The sequence below is a fragment of the Notechis scutatus genome, chromosome 5, assembly GCF_049901735.1.
Source record: "Notechis scutatus isolate UNSWTSFEM ecotype Mainland chromosome 5, rNotScu1.2, whole genome shotgun sequence".
In the NCBI taxonomy this organism is placed as follows: Eukaryota; Metazoa; Chordata; class Lepidosauria; order Squamata; family Elapidae; genus Notechis; species Notechis scutatus.
This window is the reverse complement of record NC_142013.1, coordinates 68,056,345-68,071,053: the sequence shown is the minus strand read 5'-3', so window position 1 is coordinate 68,071,053 and position 14,709 is coordinate 68,056,345. Positions and strand designations below refer to the sequence as shown.

The window sequence follows — 14,709 nt, the reverse complement described above, 5'->3', positions numbered from 1 at the left end:
ATTATTTCTTTGTTTTCAATCACTGTGTATTTTAGAGAAGTAAACGCCTTTTCTTCCAGTAATTCTGTAGCTGCCGGTCCTGGTTGCTCAGCCAACAGTCCTGAGTCCTGTAGCCCAGGGATCGCCGGGGGGGGGCAACCTTTTCGGGGGGGGGGGGGGGGGGGGGGGGGGGGGGGGGGGGGGGGGGGGGCTTCCAGTCCCGTGAGCGGCTTCGGGGCGCTTCCCGGGTCCTGGTTGCTCAGCCCAGTCCTGAGTTGGGACCCTGTAGCCCATTTTTTACCAGATATCCAGGAACTCCAACATCCAGCATGGACCTTGTTAACCTGGGCAACTCCTGGTATGGCTTTCTGAAATTTACATCTCACCATATTTTTAATGAGAGAGACACTCTTTGTTTGACTCCTCTGATGAGACCTGTCCAGTATGGTTGAACCTCTGGCATAGCTCTCATCTTCCTCAGAGCACACAAGACCCACATCAAGGTAGTTCCTCACTGGAGGATTATTATACTTTTATTCATTAAACATGAAACTCAGTCAACTGAACATTTAAAAATGTACCACAAATATCATTGACTGGCGCTAATGGTTGATATGGGTTACTGCCAAGATCCTAGGTATCAACCAGTATCTTCTTAAAATGTACAATGTTCCGAGTAGCACAGTTTTTTGCACTTCCACTGGTGTTATTGCAGGAAGCTGCAATTTCTTGAAGTATTTTGTAAAATTCTTGGACATGGTACAAGTGCCCCAATGACAATGGGTATCACTGTTACATGTTTCATCCATAATTGCATAGTTTTGATGGGTAGGTCATATTTCGTGAATTTTTCCAGTTCTTTTTCTTCAACTCTGGCATCTCCTGGTACAATGATATCAATAAATTATATGCTTCGGTTTTCGACAACTGTGATATCTGACGTGTTGTGTTCCAAATGATGATCCATCTGTATTTGAAAGTCCAACAAGATCTTCACCTTCTCATTTTCAACAACTTTTTCCATTTTATGTTCCCATGACTTTTCGGAAACAGGTAAGTTATATTTTTTACATAATGACCAATGGATTAATTTAGCAACTCGGTCACATTTAGCTTTGTAATCAGTTTGTGCGATTTTGCTCCATTCACATATTAAATGTGAAACAGTTTCAACTTTGTCACTGCAAAGTCAGCAGTTTGGATTGTCAGTGGATTTTTGTATCTTCGCTTTCATGGCATTAGTTTGTAGTGTTTGTTTTTGAGCAGCAAGTATTAAACCTTCCGTTTCTTTCTTTATGGGTCCCATATGAAGCCATGCCCATGTCAAGTTGTTATCACATTTTCCTTCAATATTTTTTAAGTGCTGTCCATGCAAAGCTTTGTTTTTCCATCCATTTAATCTGTCAACCAACTGTTTTCCCTTATATTCTGCCTTTGTTTCTGTTGTTTTTATAATGTTCTCAGTTTTCACAGTCTGCAGCAATTTTTCTGTACTTTGGTTCACATAGTCAAACTTCATTTTTCTTCTTCTACGGTTTGATGGATTTGCAGTAGCCCGCTGCCCCCTATTCTTCTTGGCAGGTACAACCTGTTGATGTCACTTCATGGATGTAAAGCATGGTACATATTCAAAAGTTTACGCATTTCAAGTTTTCCAGTTCAGCCACAGTCCAACTGATGATTCTAGCTAGGTAGCCTATCACTGAAACTGCCCATGTATTAATGGCTTTAATTATGTTTCCAGCATTCAGTTTTGATTTTAATATTTTGAGCACCCTCCCGATGTATTCCTTTTGCGTTGACTTTTTGACTTTTCCATTCAAGATGTTATCTCCTTCCAATATGCCTAGGTATTTGTAATCCTTTGCTAATGCTTTCATGATTCTTCCATTTCTCAGTTCTATTCCTTCTATTTTTTCCATTTTTCCTCATTGCACGGATAGTATAGCACATTTTTCAAGTCCAAAGTTCATTCTGATGTCACTACTGAACAGTTGAACTGTGTTGATTATTGATTCAAGTTCAGTGGGGCTTTTCACATACAGCTTTAAGTCATCCATACATGGTTTAACTTGCCATGTTGTCATCTGATGTTGACTTCACCAATGTTCTCCCTATTTGCTGTTAGAACTGTTTTCCATTTTTTCATATTTGCTTTCAAAATGTACAAATATTTTTGCTGATTCCAAAGTTTTCTAGACAGGTGTTAATTCAGCTGTAGGGTAATGAGTTAAATGTCTTCTTGTAATCTATCCACACCATACTTAAATTTGTTCTTTGTTTTGCATTTTTAGTACCATTTTGTCAATGAGCAGCTGATCTTTTGTTCCTCTTGATTTTTTATAATTTTCTTTTTGTTGTACCGGATACAAACTGTTTTCCATCAAATGATTGAATACTAAATTTGCCAGTATTCTTGTAAAAAGTTTGAAAGTTGTTGGCAGACAAGTGATTGGGTGGTAGTTGCTTGGTTCTGTACTCTTTTCTGGATCTTTCATTATCAAGTATGTTCAACCATCTGCTAACCTGTTGCATTTTAAAGCATTTCAACAATTGGGTGGCCATCAGGTGATGGGGACTGGTCAAATGTTTTAGCCAGTATCCATGCAATTCATCCAGGCAAGGTGCACTCTAGTTCTTGACATTCTTGTTTTGAAGCCATATCGGTTGTTATATTCTCCATTTTGTTTCTTGTTGCTTGTTTTTGAATATATTTGATCCAGGAGCCAGTTTTGTCATGTTCCACTGGGTTTTCCCACAGTTGTTTCCAAAAGTTTGAAGTTTTTTCTTTACCTGGGTGAACATTAGTTTGGGCTCAACTTTCATCAAGTGACCAGTAGAAGAGATGTTGGTTTCTTCTGAACTGGGCATTTTCACGACATTGTTTTATTCATCCTTTGTATCTTTCAATTTTTTTGCTGTTGCTATTACACGCTGTTTTAGTTCCTCCATGATTTCCATTATTGTTTTTATCCTCCAGCCTGTCAGTTTTTGGACAAAAAGAAAAAGCATCCAGGAGGACTCTGGTTCCCTCAGAGAGTATGGTCACCTCCTTTATAGGGAATACAGCCTGTCAGTTTTCAAGGGGGGAAAGTGGGAGGACCTGCTGCACCTCCTAAAATAGCCATCAGTTTTCAGACCCTCGGAGGTCTGGGAGGACCTGCTGCTTTTCCTAAGCAGATGAGTACAGGCACCTCCTAACACAGGGCTTTGCTCAGTGACTTCCCAGCTGGCTGCCCAAATTCAGCTCTCTCATTCATTTTTCCATAACATTTTCACACAGCCTCTTCTTTCTCCCTAACAGAAGGTCCTGTGCTCTGGTAAATCCCCCATGCTCTCCAGGCTCCATTGGTAGAACAGATCTTTCTGCGGTTAGGAAAGACACAGAGGGAGCAGGATCCAGCTGTGATTGGGAGAAGGGTCATCTCACTCACGCATACATACATCTCCCTCACTTTTCTGGGCTTTAATGTTAAAATTTAGAGGTACTCACCTTCTTTCCAAGCAGACTTTGAGCTCAACACTCAAAACTCCCTTTACTACCCTTGTTCCAAACAGCCACGGTCCGGGGGAACCCACCCACAATGGGTCTGTTGCCAGCAAGGGAGGCTTACCCGGCCAGGTCCGTTGATCACATTAGCTTGGAGTCCCATCTTGGGGTGGCAAATTGTGGGAAGAAGTATCCATCTGGTTCAGTTTTAAGCCAGGAGGAAGACACTGGAAATAAAATAGAGGCTGGAGGCTGATTGGAAAGAGGGCCCATTTATTGATGAAGCAGAACCACCAGAGTTTGTGGTTCTAACAGCTGACAAAATGGAGTTGAGAGTGAGGAAGGAGGTTATACCGTCTTTGGGCATTGCACTTGAGCTTCCTGTTCCTGTGCAAGAACATGTATTCTATTCGCTGTTGTCAGATTTCTATGGGGTCATGTAGGGCTTTCACCCAGAAAAGCTCATCGGAAGAGCGCCGCCATCTTTTTGATGAAAAGTGCTTCCGGTGAGCTTTCTACCCGAAAAGCTCACCGAAGCACTTTTTACCAAAAAAGATGGCGGCGCCCAGCAACCAGCGCCCGGTAGAGTTGTTCCGCGGACGGTATCGGTCCGCGGACTGTGCGTTGGGGACCCCTGATGTAGGGCATAGCTGGCTCTATAGGAAAAAGAAGAAATTCAAATCCTGGGTGTTTGTCTGAGCTAATCTGGTCAACCGCTGGTTTATTGTTTATCTGAGCTCTCAGGTGGAGTTTGGACTACTGCAATGATGATGCAATGAAGAGGCTTGTGTTCTGAAAGGGTGTTGGGGAATTCCTACTGTGGCTTAATGGCTTTCCTTCTGTTTTGGATCTTGAGTGAGGAGGCTGCTTCTAATCCTACCATTCTGCCTTTGTTCAGGCTTTGCTGAAGGGAGTTTCAAAATATCTGTCATGCCCCTGGTGGAGACTGAGGGAGAGGAGGAACAGCCGACAGGGAGTGGAACAGAGGTGGTATTCAGCAGGTTCTGACCAGTTCTGGAGAGCCGGTAGCAGAAATTTTGAGTAGTTCAGAGAATTGGCAAATACCACCTCTGACTGGAGATTTTACAGTATCCTTCCCCTGCCCAGCCACCAAGCCACGCCCACAGAACCAGTAGTAAAAAAAATTTGAATCCCATCACTGGAGTGGAAGTGTGGCTCCAGAGGTTGTGGAGGAGGGGAAGGGCAGAGGCCAGCTGAGCAGTCATCCCGTTCATCCTAGGGAACACAGGGAGGAGAGGATAAGGGAGAGACGTGGTCTATTCAGGAGGAGAGGGCCTTGATCCTCTTCATGGGCTGCAGCTGTGACAACTGAATAAGAGTATGGACCTGCGTATGGGCGAACACTGGAAATAAAGCGTGGAAATATCTCTAGTTTATAGTTCCTCTCTGAGTTTGGCATCCTTCCCAGGGTGTTATCTGTGGACATCCTCCAGCCCTTATCTTGCCTGGTTTTTGTTGCTTTTTTCCTTCTTCGTGTAACTGTTTGTGTGGGAGTTTTTTGTCTTCTGTCAAAGATATTCGGAGCTTGGAAGCAAAGTGAAGGAATAAAAGGAGCTTCACCTGTTTTCTGTGACTGTTTGTTTTCTATCCCACCCTGGGTCATCACAATATCCTGTCTTGAATGGGTTTCTGCTTGCAATATTTGCTTTGCCTATGAATAGAGCTATCTAGATACTTGTCTTCCTCTTTCAATAAGCTCTTTATCTCTTAAGTGCTGACATCTGCTGTGGGCTATTAAGGAAAGTGGGGGGTTGCTTTCTGTCTATAAAAACATGTTTCTCCATTTTTCCCTTTGGGAAAATACAATATTCTGCCTCTTTTAATATTTCCCAAAATATTTCATTCATCTAGGAGGGGTAGAGACTGACTTTCTATAATATAGTAGTAATAGTAACAGTATTACTTGTTTGGTAATTGTCAAGCCCCCATTTCTACTGCATTGCTTTTGGACCGGGTACAGAAGCGCTCATCTGCACAAGTACTAACTTCCATTCTCCCTCCTTGGAGGGAAAAGGGGGGATTTTAGGCAAGCTCCGGGCAAAAGGTTAAGGGCACCGGCTTCTGTGCGGCGTCACCTTGTTAATGGGCATGTGCAAAGCATTCGCACATGCCCATTGAGGCAAGAGATTGGGCAGTTTCGCACCAGCAAGACCACTGAGCCCGCGTCGCACCGAAAGAGCGAGGCAGACAGAATCAGTGCGAAAAGAAGAGGGGGTGGGGAGCAGAAGACAAACAGATGGAGCAAGCGAGAGAAGCAAGTGGGAGGGAAGTCAGAGAGGGGAATTCGTGGAATTGCCCAGACGTTTCTGATCCCCGGCATTTAAACCGCCGAATCCTCACCATGCGTTGACAAAGAAGAGCAATCGCTTGAAACCAATGAAATACACCAAACTCTATCTCTGCGCTGCTCCGGTCGGGAAACAATGGGAGTCACGTTGACTTGTGTGCGGATAAGCCCACCTCTCCCAAACGGGCTTCTTCGGGGACTGCTTCAAAGGTGAGACTCGAAAACTTTGCCATGCATCAGGAATCCGTTGGATGGTCGCTGCCCGCTTTCCCTGGGTGATCTTCCGACACTGGTGGGCAGCAGCTATTTCGCTTGGATGGGACATGCCGGCGGCGCTGACCTGGACCTCACCTGAAGGAGGATCCGGTCGTGTTTTTTTGTTTTTTTTTAAGTAATAACAATTTACAGCCATCCCAGTTGCGGGATAGGTTCCTTGAAACTGCAACCCCGAACGAGGATCAAGGAAGCTCCTTTTAAGGGATTGGCCACTGGTAATTGACAGTCAGCAACCGGGGCTTCCAGCTAAATTGCCCCCACTGTGGGAGGGGGTAGGATTGTCTTCTCTTGTTTAATATTAATCCGGTGCGACCCTCCAGAGCCCAGTGCCGGAAATGAGTCTGGGAAGATGGGGCGAGAAGGCGCTGCTCCGCTTAGTCGCCCGTTCTGAGCCACCAGCCTCTCGTACAGCTCAATAACTGTCATGAAAAAGCCGGCAAAGAAACTGCCCCTGAACTCCGGCGCAGTCTTAGTGGCGGCGAGGGCTTTGAAACGGCCCACCTCTCCCACTTTCGGGGTTTGTGGCTGAGGCAGGGGCGAGTCTCTTTTCTGGCCTCGATTCGAGGCGCGGGTGGGGGAGGAAAACCACCCATTCAGTTCTGCAGGTTTGTAATCAGCCGTAGCCTCAGGGTTTTCTCGGGAGCTTCTCTTCTGTGCTTTACTGAGTTAGTCAGCAAGTGTGTCTACCGACAAACCGCCGCCCGCCCCCCCGCCACCTTCTGTATTCCCCCATATCTTTCCCGGGTAAACAATCCTCACCCACCCACTTGGTTTGGCAGAAAGAGCTGCCACCATAAGAAGTGAAGAAAAGAAATAGGTGTTGCCACCAATGAGATCTTGGCTTCCTCACTGACCAGCAAACCCCCCCACCCCGATGTTTGATTTTCTTTTTTTTATTTTTATTTTATTTTTTGCTCCCGCCCTCCTCCCTTTCGGAATATCTGTTGTTGTTTAAAGTCAGACAATGAGGCGGCGGGAAACTCCCTTCAGCAGCCTGGAGGGAGGCGAAGAGCTTTAGCACCCACCGCGCAGAAAGAGGGGGGGGTGCGGGTTTCCTGCTCGGTCAATTTCAGCCCGCAGGGGAAGCTCCCGTCTGCCTGGGCTCCCCGATGGTTTTGCCTGGGCTCTGGGAGAGCTTCAGATTCCGTCGTGCGCACCTCGCCCTCCTGAGCTGCTTCTGCACTAGAATGTTGCGGCAGGTCTTGCACAGGGGGCTGAGAACGTCTTTCGCCAGACTCGGCCACTTCGTTGCCAGCCACCCGGTCTTCTTCGCCTCTGCGCCCGTGCTCATCTCCATCTTGCTGGGGGCCAGTTTCAGCAAGTACCAGATCGAGGAGAGCGTGGAACACCTGCTGGCCCCCAAACACAGCCTGGCCAAGATCGAGAGGAACCTGGTCAATAGCCTCTTCCCGGTGAACCGGTCCAAGCACCGGCTGTATTCCGACCTGCAAACCCCAGGGAGATACGGCAGAGTCATCATCACATCCTTTATCAAGGCGAACATGCTGGACCAACATCACACGGATCTGATCTTAAAGGTAAGGACCAGCAGTTCCTGATGAGTCACCTCTTTCTTCTCCACCCCGTTGCTGAAATCCTTCTTCGCCTTCCTACATGAATCCTTAAAAATGTGTAGAGGTAACTGGCCAATGGAATTTCAGTCATTGTCTGTTTGAGTAGCTGTAGCTGTTCTCTGCTCTGATCTGCAATTCATAGTTCTGCAACAGTTGGGTTAACTAGGGGATGCAGAGGAGAATACCTGTGCAGATTCCCTCTCCTTTTCAAAGGTGATAAGGGAGGGGAGGGTTGTGAATGAAAGAATGGCACTTTTTTCTTGTTCCTCCTGTATAAGCTGAGTTAGTGACAACCACATTTACTAATTTGGAGTTCAACCGAAACTTCAACATTGATGGGTAACACTTGTAGGTTACTCTTAGCTTAGTCAAGAGGATCCTTTGATTACAATGGCTATACAAATTAATTTAAAATTAAATATGGGGCTGTTTTGTTTCTAAAATGTTTCATAGCATTCTAATCACATAATTTTGAAAATTGCTACATGCTACTTTTACATGCACAAGATTTGAAATCAGAAGAAGTCATTGTTTATATAGTTTCTTTGTGTACTGGGTAATGTAATGCAGAAATTTTTACTGAATTGTTCCTGAGCTGTATAAAAGGTCCTGTTTATTGCAATATTTTTGTCAATATTGTCTTATTTTACAATGGTGGCATACTTCTCAGTACAGGTTTGAGATAAAAATATGAAAAATGCATGGATGGAATCAAGATAAGTTGATGAAAAGTACAGAGAGGGCTTTGACCATCCACATTTACTTTTTAGCATTAAACAACATTTTTATAAGCTTTTATGACATACTACAAAATAATCACAATCATTGGACCTTTAGTATCTCTTGCAATGAGAAAATACATACTTATAGAGAATCCTTCCAGTTCCACTAAAAAAAATTGCAATTGAATCCATGATATCAGCCTTTACAGATCATTCTCTCTCTCTCTCTCTCTCTTTTTCTTTTTTTTTCTCTCTCTCTCCCTCCCCCCTCTCTCTCACACACGTACAGAGACAACACACACACTTTCTCTCACCCAGAGACACACTCGTAGTAATTATAACCAGTCTTCATATGGAAAAAAAATGTCAACTAAGAAAACCCTCAGAAATATCGCTGCTTATATTTACTCTGAAATACATTGCAAGCAGATGTCAGTAAAGATTTTTTTCTGGTGTGCTATCTCTAGAAACCCAACCACAATTATAGTGATAAATAACTATCTTTTTTCAAATAAATAAAATTGTAATAAAACCAGTAATTATTGAAAAGAAAAGAGATTAATTGAAAATTGCATCATTTTCAACATAATCTAAAATAGTTATTGTTAACTTATAAGATAATGGTCAACTATGCACCATTATTATTTCAATACCATCAGCTCTTGAAATTGTTGAAGCCATCAGGTACATTAAATGTTACCTTTTGTTCTTTAGTCTTAATTGTCAAAAGCTTGGTTTAATTGCTCCTTTGGTAAATTAGTGCCATGTTCTGTCAAACGTAGGGCCTAAGTCTTTGAAAGATGCTCTAGGTTGGACTTAAGCAAGTAGAGACAGGAAAAAAATACAGTTCTTGATAGCTTGCAGCAAAATGATACTGAAATGTGCAGTAAAAGAACATAGCGAAAAAAGATATGAACTAAAGTTATAATAACTAATGCTGTTAATTGGAGAGTAACCCACATGGAACAAAATAGAATTTACTTCCAAATTACACACATAGGATTGTGTTACACTTGTAAAAAAGATTCCTTTAGAAAAGATGGTCCAAATAGAAATTTATTGACTATAATATTATTAAGATTAAATATAGCTCTCAATACTATATTTAATATATTTATATTTAGTATATTTATATTTAGTACATATTCCAATAGTCAGCAACCATTTCCCCCTTTTTCATCAATTCTCATGTCAAAAAAGCTGACATTGGCACCAATGGTGTAACCAAATATTTGAATGTATCTGAAATATCTCAATTGTAAGAGATGAAAATGATTTAGTTTACCAAAATCTGAAGTTACTAATGTCTTGCTTCCATCCCCCACCCAGTATTTTAAATTTTAATTTTAATTTAAAAGCCTAAAGCCATTGTGTTTTTTATCTGATTAACAAATTGTGCTATTGGTCCAATAGTTTTGATTCAGATCTGTTTACTGTTGATGGATGTTGATCTTGGGACGTAAGAAAGAACTATTTTTGAAGTAATGAATCAGACTTGGCAGAGAAGCAAAAATGCATGGAAACAGCATCTAAACTTTATCAGCCTTTGAAAGGTCTTCCAGATCAAGGTGGATCTCAGATAGTAATGTTCCATCTGCTGCTTATTCTCCAGTGTTAAATAAAAGACCATGAAATCATGTGTAGGACTATCGAGCTGTTCTGGAACGTTGGCTGCTAATTTTTGACTTCATTTTAAATATTTCTAAGTATATATTGCTAATTGTTTGAAGATACAGGAATGAAGAAATTCTTTTGCATTTATTTTGGTTTTGGGCCTAAGTTACTGTAATTAATTTTTTAAATCTTCATACAGCAATATAATATTGAGAAACATTTTATACCTTCGCTTGCAGGTGTATGGGAGTAACTCCTTGGCAGCTGATTCCATTTTTTGTTAGGCAAAATGCTAAAAAAGACACTAATTTTAGGGCAAATTTCTCCTGACAGAGGGTTGTTCTAACAGTAAAACAATTGGCTTTTTTAATGAACAACCATATTTCTTATTACAAATGGTCCTTGACTTATGACTGTTTAACAGTTTTTCAAAGTTTCAGAAAAAGTGACTTATGACCTTCCTCTAAGTTAAACCCCCCCCCTCACAGTCACGTGATCATAATTTGGGCATTAGGCAACCAATTCACATTTACAGTGGTTGCAGCATCTTGCAGTCATATGATTGTGATTTACAACTGTCTGACAAGCAAAGTTGATTGGGGAAATCAGAATCACTTAATGACTGCTTGCATGATTCACTTAATAACCACAGTAAAAATGGTCATAAAATCAATTCCAGTCATATAAATTTCTTTCCCAATTGTGAACTATTGGGGACTATCTTATGCATACTTACTCAGAGGTCTCATTGTGTTAAATAAAATCTACTTCTTACTTATTAGTGTGTGCTTAGTACAATAATATATTTATTTAAAAAATAGAATCTCAACAGAATTTCTGAGCAGTAGCTTTCCAATAGAATCAAACTGTTAGAATTTACTATTGTATGACCAAAAAACTTTTTGCTGCTGTTGTTGTCAGAAGCAATTATTGTATCATCACTAAGAGTGAGGTGGCAATTTTGTTTGTTTCTTGTTTTAAATTCATTTTAGGGTATTAACTAGCTGAAGAATTACCATATTCTTTCCTATAATCTAGCCTGGACAACAAAGGGAGCGTAATTGCCCCAAACAAATAAGAGATATCATTTGACAACAGTACTTTGAAAGTAATTACCTTGTGTAATATCCGTCCGTCTGTCTGTCTGTCTGTCTATCTGCCTGCCTGTCTGTATCTATCAGTTTTATAATGTTTACTTTAGATTTGCTTCATAGTACCCTGCTTGGAATTCTTTTTATTTTTCTGAAAAACAATTTGCATTTTTGATCAGCTATATCTGACTAAAATATAAGAGGTTTGAAGAGGAGCAATGAACTTAGATAGTTTTTTTCCTATGCATCTAAAAGCAAATAAATATTTTCTCCCATTTCCTTTAAAGAAACCTAGATAGGACTTGTTCTACCAGCTGGTCTTCAGATATGTAGAACTTCAATTCTCATAATAGGCCTTCTAGCATTAACAAGAGTCACCTGCCGTTAGGATCACTCTGATTAGAAATCTTTATCAAAGGATGAAAGTAAGCATATTGTCTGTGGGCGGTTTATTCAATCTGTTCAATTGATTATGCTGATTTTGGATATTTTGTCAAAAGTTAAAACCAAAATTGGAACAAGAGCCCAATTATTAAGGCAAGACTGAGCAGTTTAGTATCAAATACAGGGTGGATTCTTTATAATCTATGACAGTAAATTCACTTTTTAAAGCAGTGTTCTGTTTTCCTTTGCTTATTTACACACTTGTGTATTACTACCAAGATATTCAATCTAAATTCTCAACCTATAATCCTCAGAATACTATCCTGAGATCTACAGGATGCTGGTTCTGGTATTCATGAATGATCCTAGATATTTTGCTGCCCAGGAGACGAGAGCTGCATTCCACTCAAATCAATGTGGATAGGGATCAAGTCAGTTATTTTGGCACATGAACAGACAATTCCACAAGCACCTCTGGCAGTAAAAGTAAATCAATTGTTTTTTGTCATTTCAAGATATTCATCTAAGATGATTTATTCCCTTAAACAACAATTACAGTTCATCTTTTCTTCCTCAGAGTAAGCTTTTTATATCTAGAATTCATCTTTAATCCAAGGATTTGTTCATATTCATATTTATCACATATTTACTAAAACTGGATCCCAATCTACTTGTAAAGCCCAGAAATTTTAAAGAAACAGCTTGGCAATACTTACTGTACTCTACTTCCTGTGTTTTCGGCAACATATACGTGTTTCATTTTCAAAAATATAGACATACAGAATTATTAACCACCAGAATTTGAACACTTTTAGCAAAAAAGACCCATTTTTCATGCACTCAAGTGGCTCTGAGTAACAGCCTTTGCTGACATATAATTTGCATGTGATGCAAATCTTTTTTCACACTTAATTGACATGAATAAATTGCATTTCACCCATGGAGACTTCACAATATACAATAGATTTCTTGAAATATTATGTAGCCAATGAACCTTTGCTGAGAGAAAAATTGCTAAAAAAAATTCTTGGAAATTGTACATCCTCTTTCTTTTCATTTTTATTAGCATTAGTCTTAAAATTTCAGTCCTGCTGTTCCTGAATCCGCATCCCGGACATCATTTATACAACTGATTAACAAAAATAGTTTTGTGATTGTTCATAGGAACTTTTTAAAATGGCCAATATGGAAGAGAATAAAATGGTACAATAGATACTTTAAAATACTAACTTCATCTTAAAATTTTAAATCATGTAAAGAAAATGTTAAAATCTTCATCAGATATGAAAAATCTTCTAAATTGTATTGCGGGCACTCCACAATTGTATTCAAAAAACTAAAATGTCTCTGTTTAGTAGCCATTCACCTTTACTGAATTAATGGAAACATCCATAGAATAATTTGTGGATCTTAAGATTTGGATAAAAATTTGGATAAATTTGGACCTTAGCATTTGGTAAATGTCTACTGGAAGTGATAATCCTCAAATAATCTGGTATTACATTTTTGTGAGTTAGGTGGCCATATAAATATGATACATAAATAAAGTAATTCAAATAAGAATAGAAATTGGTGACTAGCAGATATTACTGAACTATTCTCAGCAGCTCTAATCATGAAGGACTTTGGGAGTTGTAGTTTTATCAACATCTCAGTGACAAATGCCTCATCCTGCTAAGGTATAAAACAAAGGTTTTGTGACCAGGAATGTACTTTTTCTTATATATTTAGTAGCTATTATGGCTATTAGGATGTCAGCAAATATGACAATATTGTCATGCCAATATAAGATTGACTTTTTTGGCTTTTCTCCTTGTCTTTTAACCCTGCCCACATTGAGCATCCTCTTTAGTTCTTCTAAGTATAGGTTGCTCTTTGTCCTTGGTCTCAAAGTCAGCTTATTTTATTTATTTCTCCCACTGAAAGTAATTGAATGCAGACGGTCCCAGGTCCAATCTTCACTATCTTTGAATTTAGAAAAGTGATTGAAACTCAAGAGTCTTTCGGTCAGTGGCAACTACAATGTGCTTAGTGACCAATAATATGACATAATGTAAAGCTCCAGGGAATGTGATTAATGGCCATGATCGATAAGGATAATGGATGTCTAATTTAGTAACTAAACAATTGGAAAGTAACAGATTGAAGAATACTAACCAATATAGCAAAACACTCTGAAATTATAGGATTATAAATGACTAGAACCATTTTTTACACTGTGCTATTAAACCAAAAAACTCGCCTGCATAGGCATATATAAAGTATGTTTTAATGACTAGAACCTAAATTTAATTTTGTAGTGCATCAGCACAAGTCTAGGCTGTCACCGTTTAGGTAATATCATCATCATTGCTTACTAATAGCTATGGATTTTTAAATATTCACAATATACTCTGTGCTTGTTCACACTTTTAAACATTTAAAGTAACTATTTAGGTGGTGAAGCACCTAACAGGAGCAAATGTGGCCATCCAAAAATTGGGCAATAATATCTACATATTCAGAACAATCCAGCTGTGTATACCTTTCTAGGTTTAGTTTCGAAGGAGAGGATTTTAAAAAATTGTAAACCTGTAAGAATCTAAGATACAGGGATGTAGAGGTAAACTTAGCAGATGAAAAGGAAGGAAAATGCACCTTTAATTGTCCACTTTCCAAATATACATTCCCTCCACTAAAGCTGAAAATGTTCAGATTATGGATTACCAGTCATTAACCATTTTACTCTGCATATCATAGTGTTGGAAGAAATATCCATCTGGGTTTAGTTCCACGTGGGAAGACAAACACTGGAAACATGGAGACTGCTTGGAAGGATGGTTTAATAGTGGACAGGACCACATGGGGTTTGATGTCCCGGGCAAAATGGAGCAGGGGGGGGGGGGGAGAGGGGGAGAGAGAGAGCTTGGTTGAATCTTGCTGGATGATGTAATCTTCCCAGGTGCCATGTAGTGAGATGGGTAGAGGGCTAATCCTATCATGTCCTGAGGGCCATATCCCATCACTCTGGAGCTGAAGGTGGGGCAGGGAGCTGCTTTTTCTTTAAAAACATGTTTCTCCTTTTCTCCAGGAAAATATAATATTCTGCCTTTTTAATATTTTCTAGAGTATTTCATTCTTCTAGGAGAGGGGTGGGTGCTGATTTTCGACAATAGAAAGAAAAAGCCTCAGGAAGTAGCAGTGAGAAACAAGAATTCCTTTTCATCTTGTTTTACTTTTTACTTACAACATGTAAGTACATAACTGAATAAAATACTATGCTTCATTTCTA

General features: G+C 40.0%; 1 protein-coding gene across 1 annotated transcript in view; it reads left to right on the top strand.

Moving 5' to 3' along the window:
* The first annotated feature begins 6,149 nt into the window (after positions 1 to 6,149).
* The window catches only part of PTCHD1 (patched domain containing 1), an 83,057-nt gene continuing 74,497 nt past the window's right edge, over positions 6,150 to 14,709 (top strand). The window contains exon 1 of the mRNA XM_026674884.2: positions 6,150 to 7,591. Within this exon, the coding sequence (XP_026530669.2) occupies positions 7,163 to 7,591 (429 nt within the window). The 5' untranslated portion in view covers positions 6,150 to 7,162. The remainder of the gene's footprint in view (positions 7,592 to 14,709) is intronic.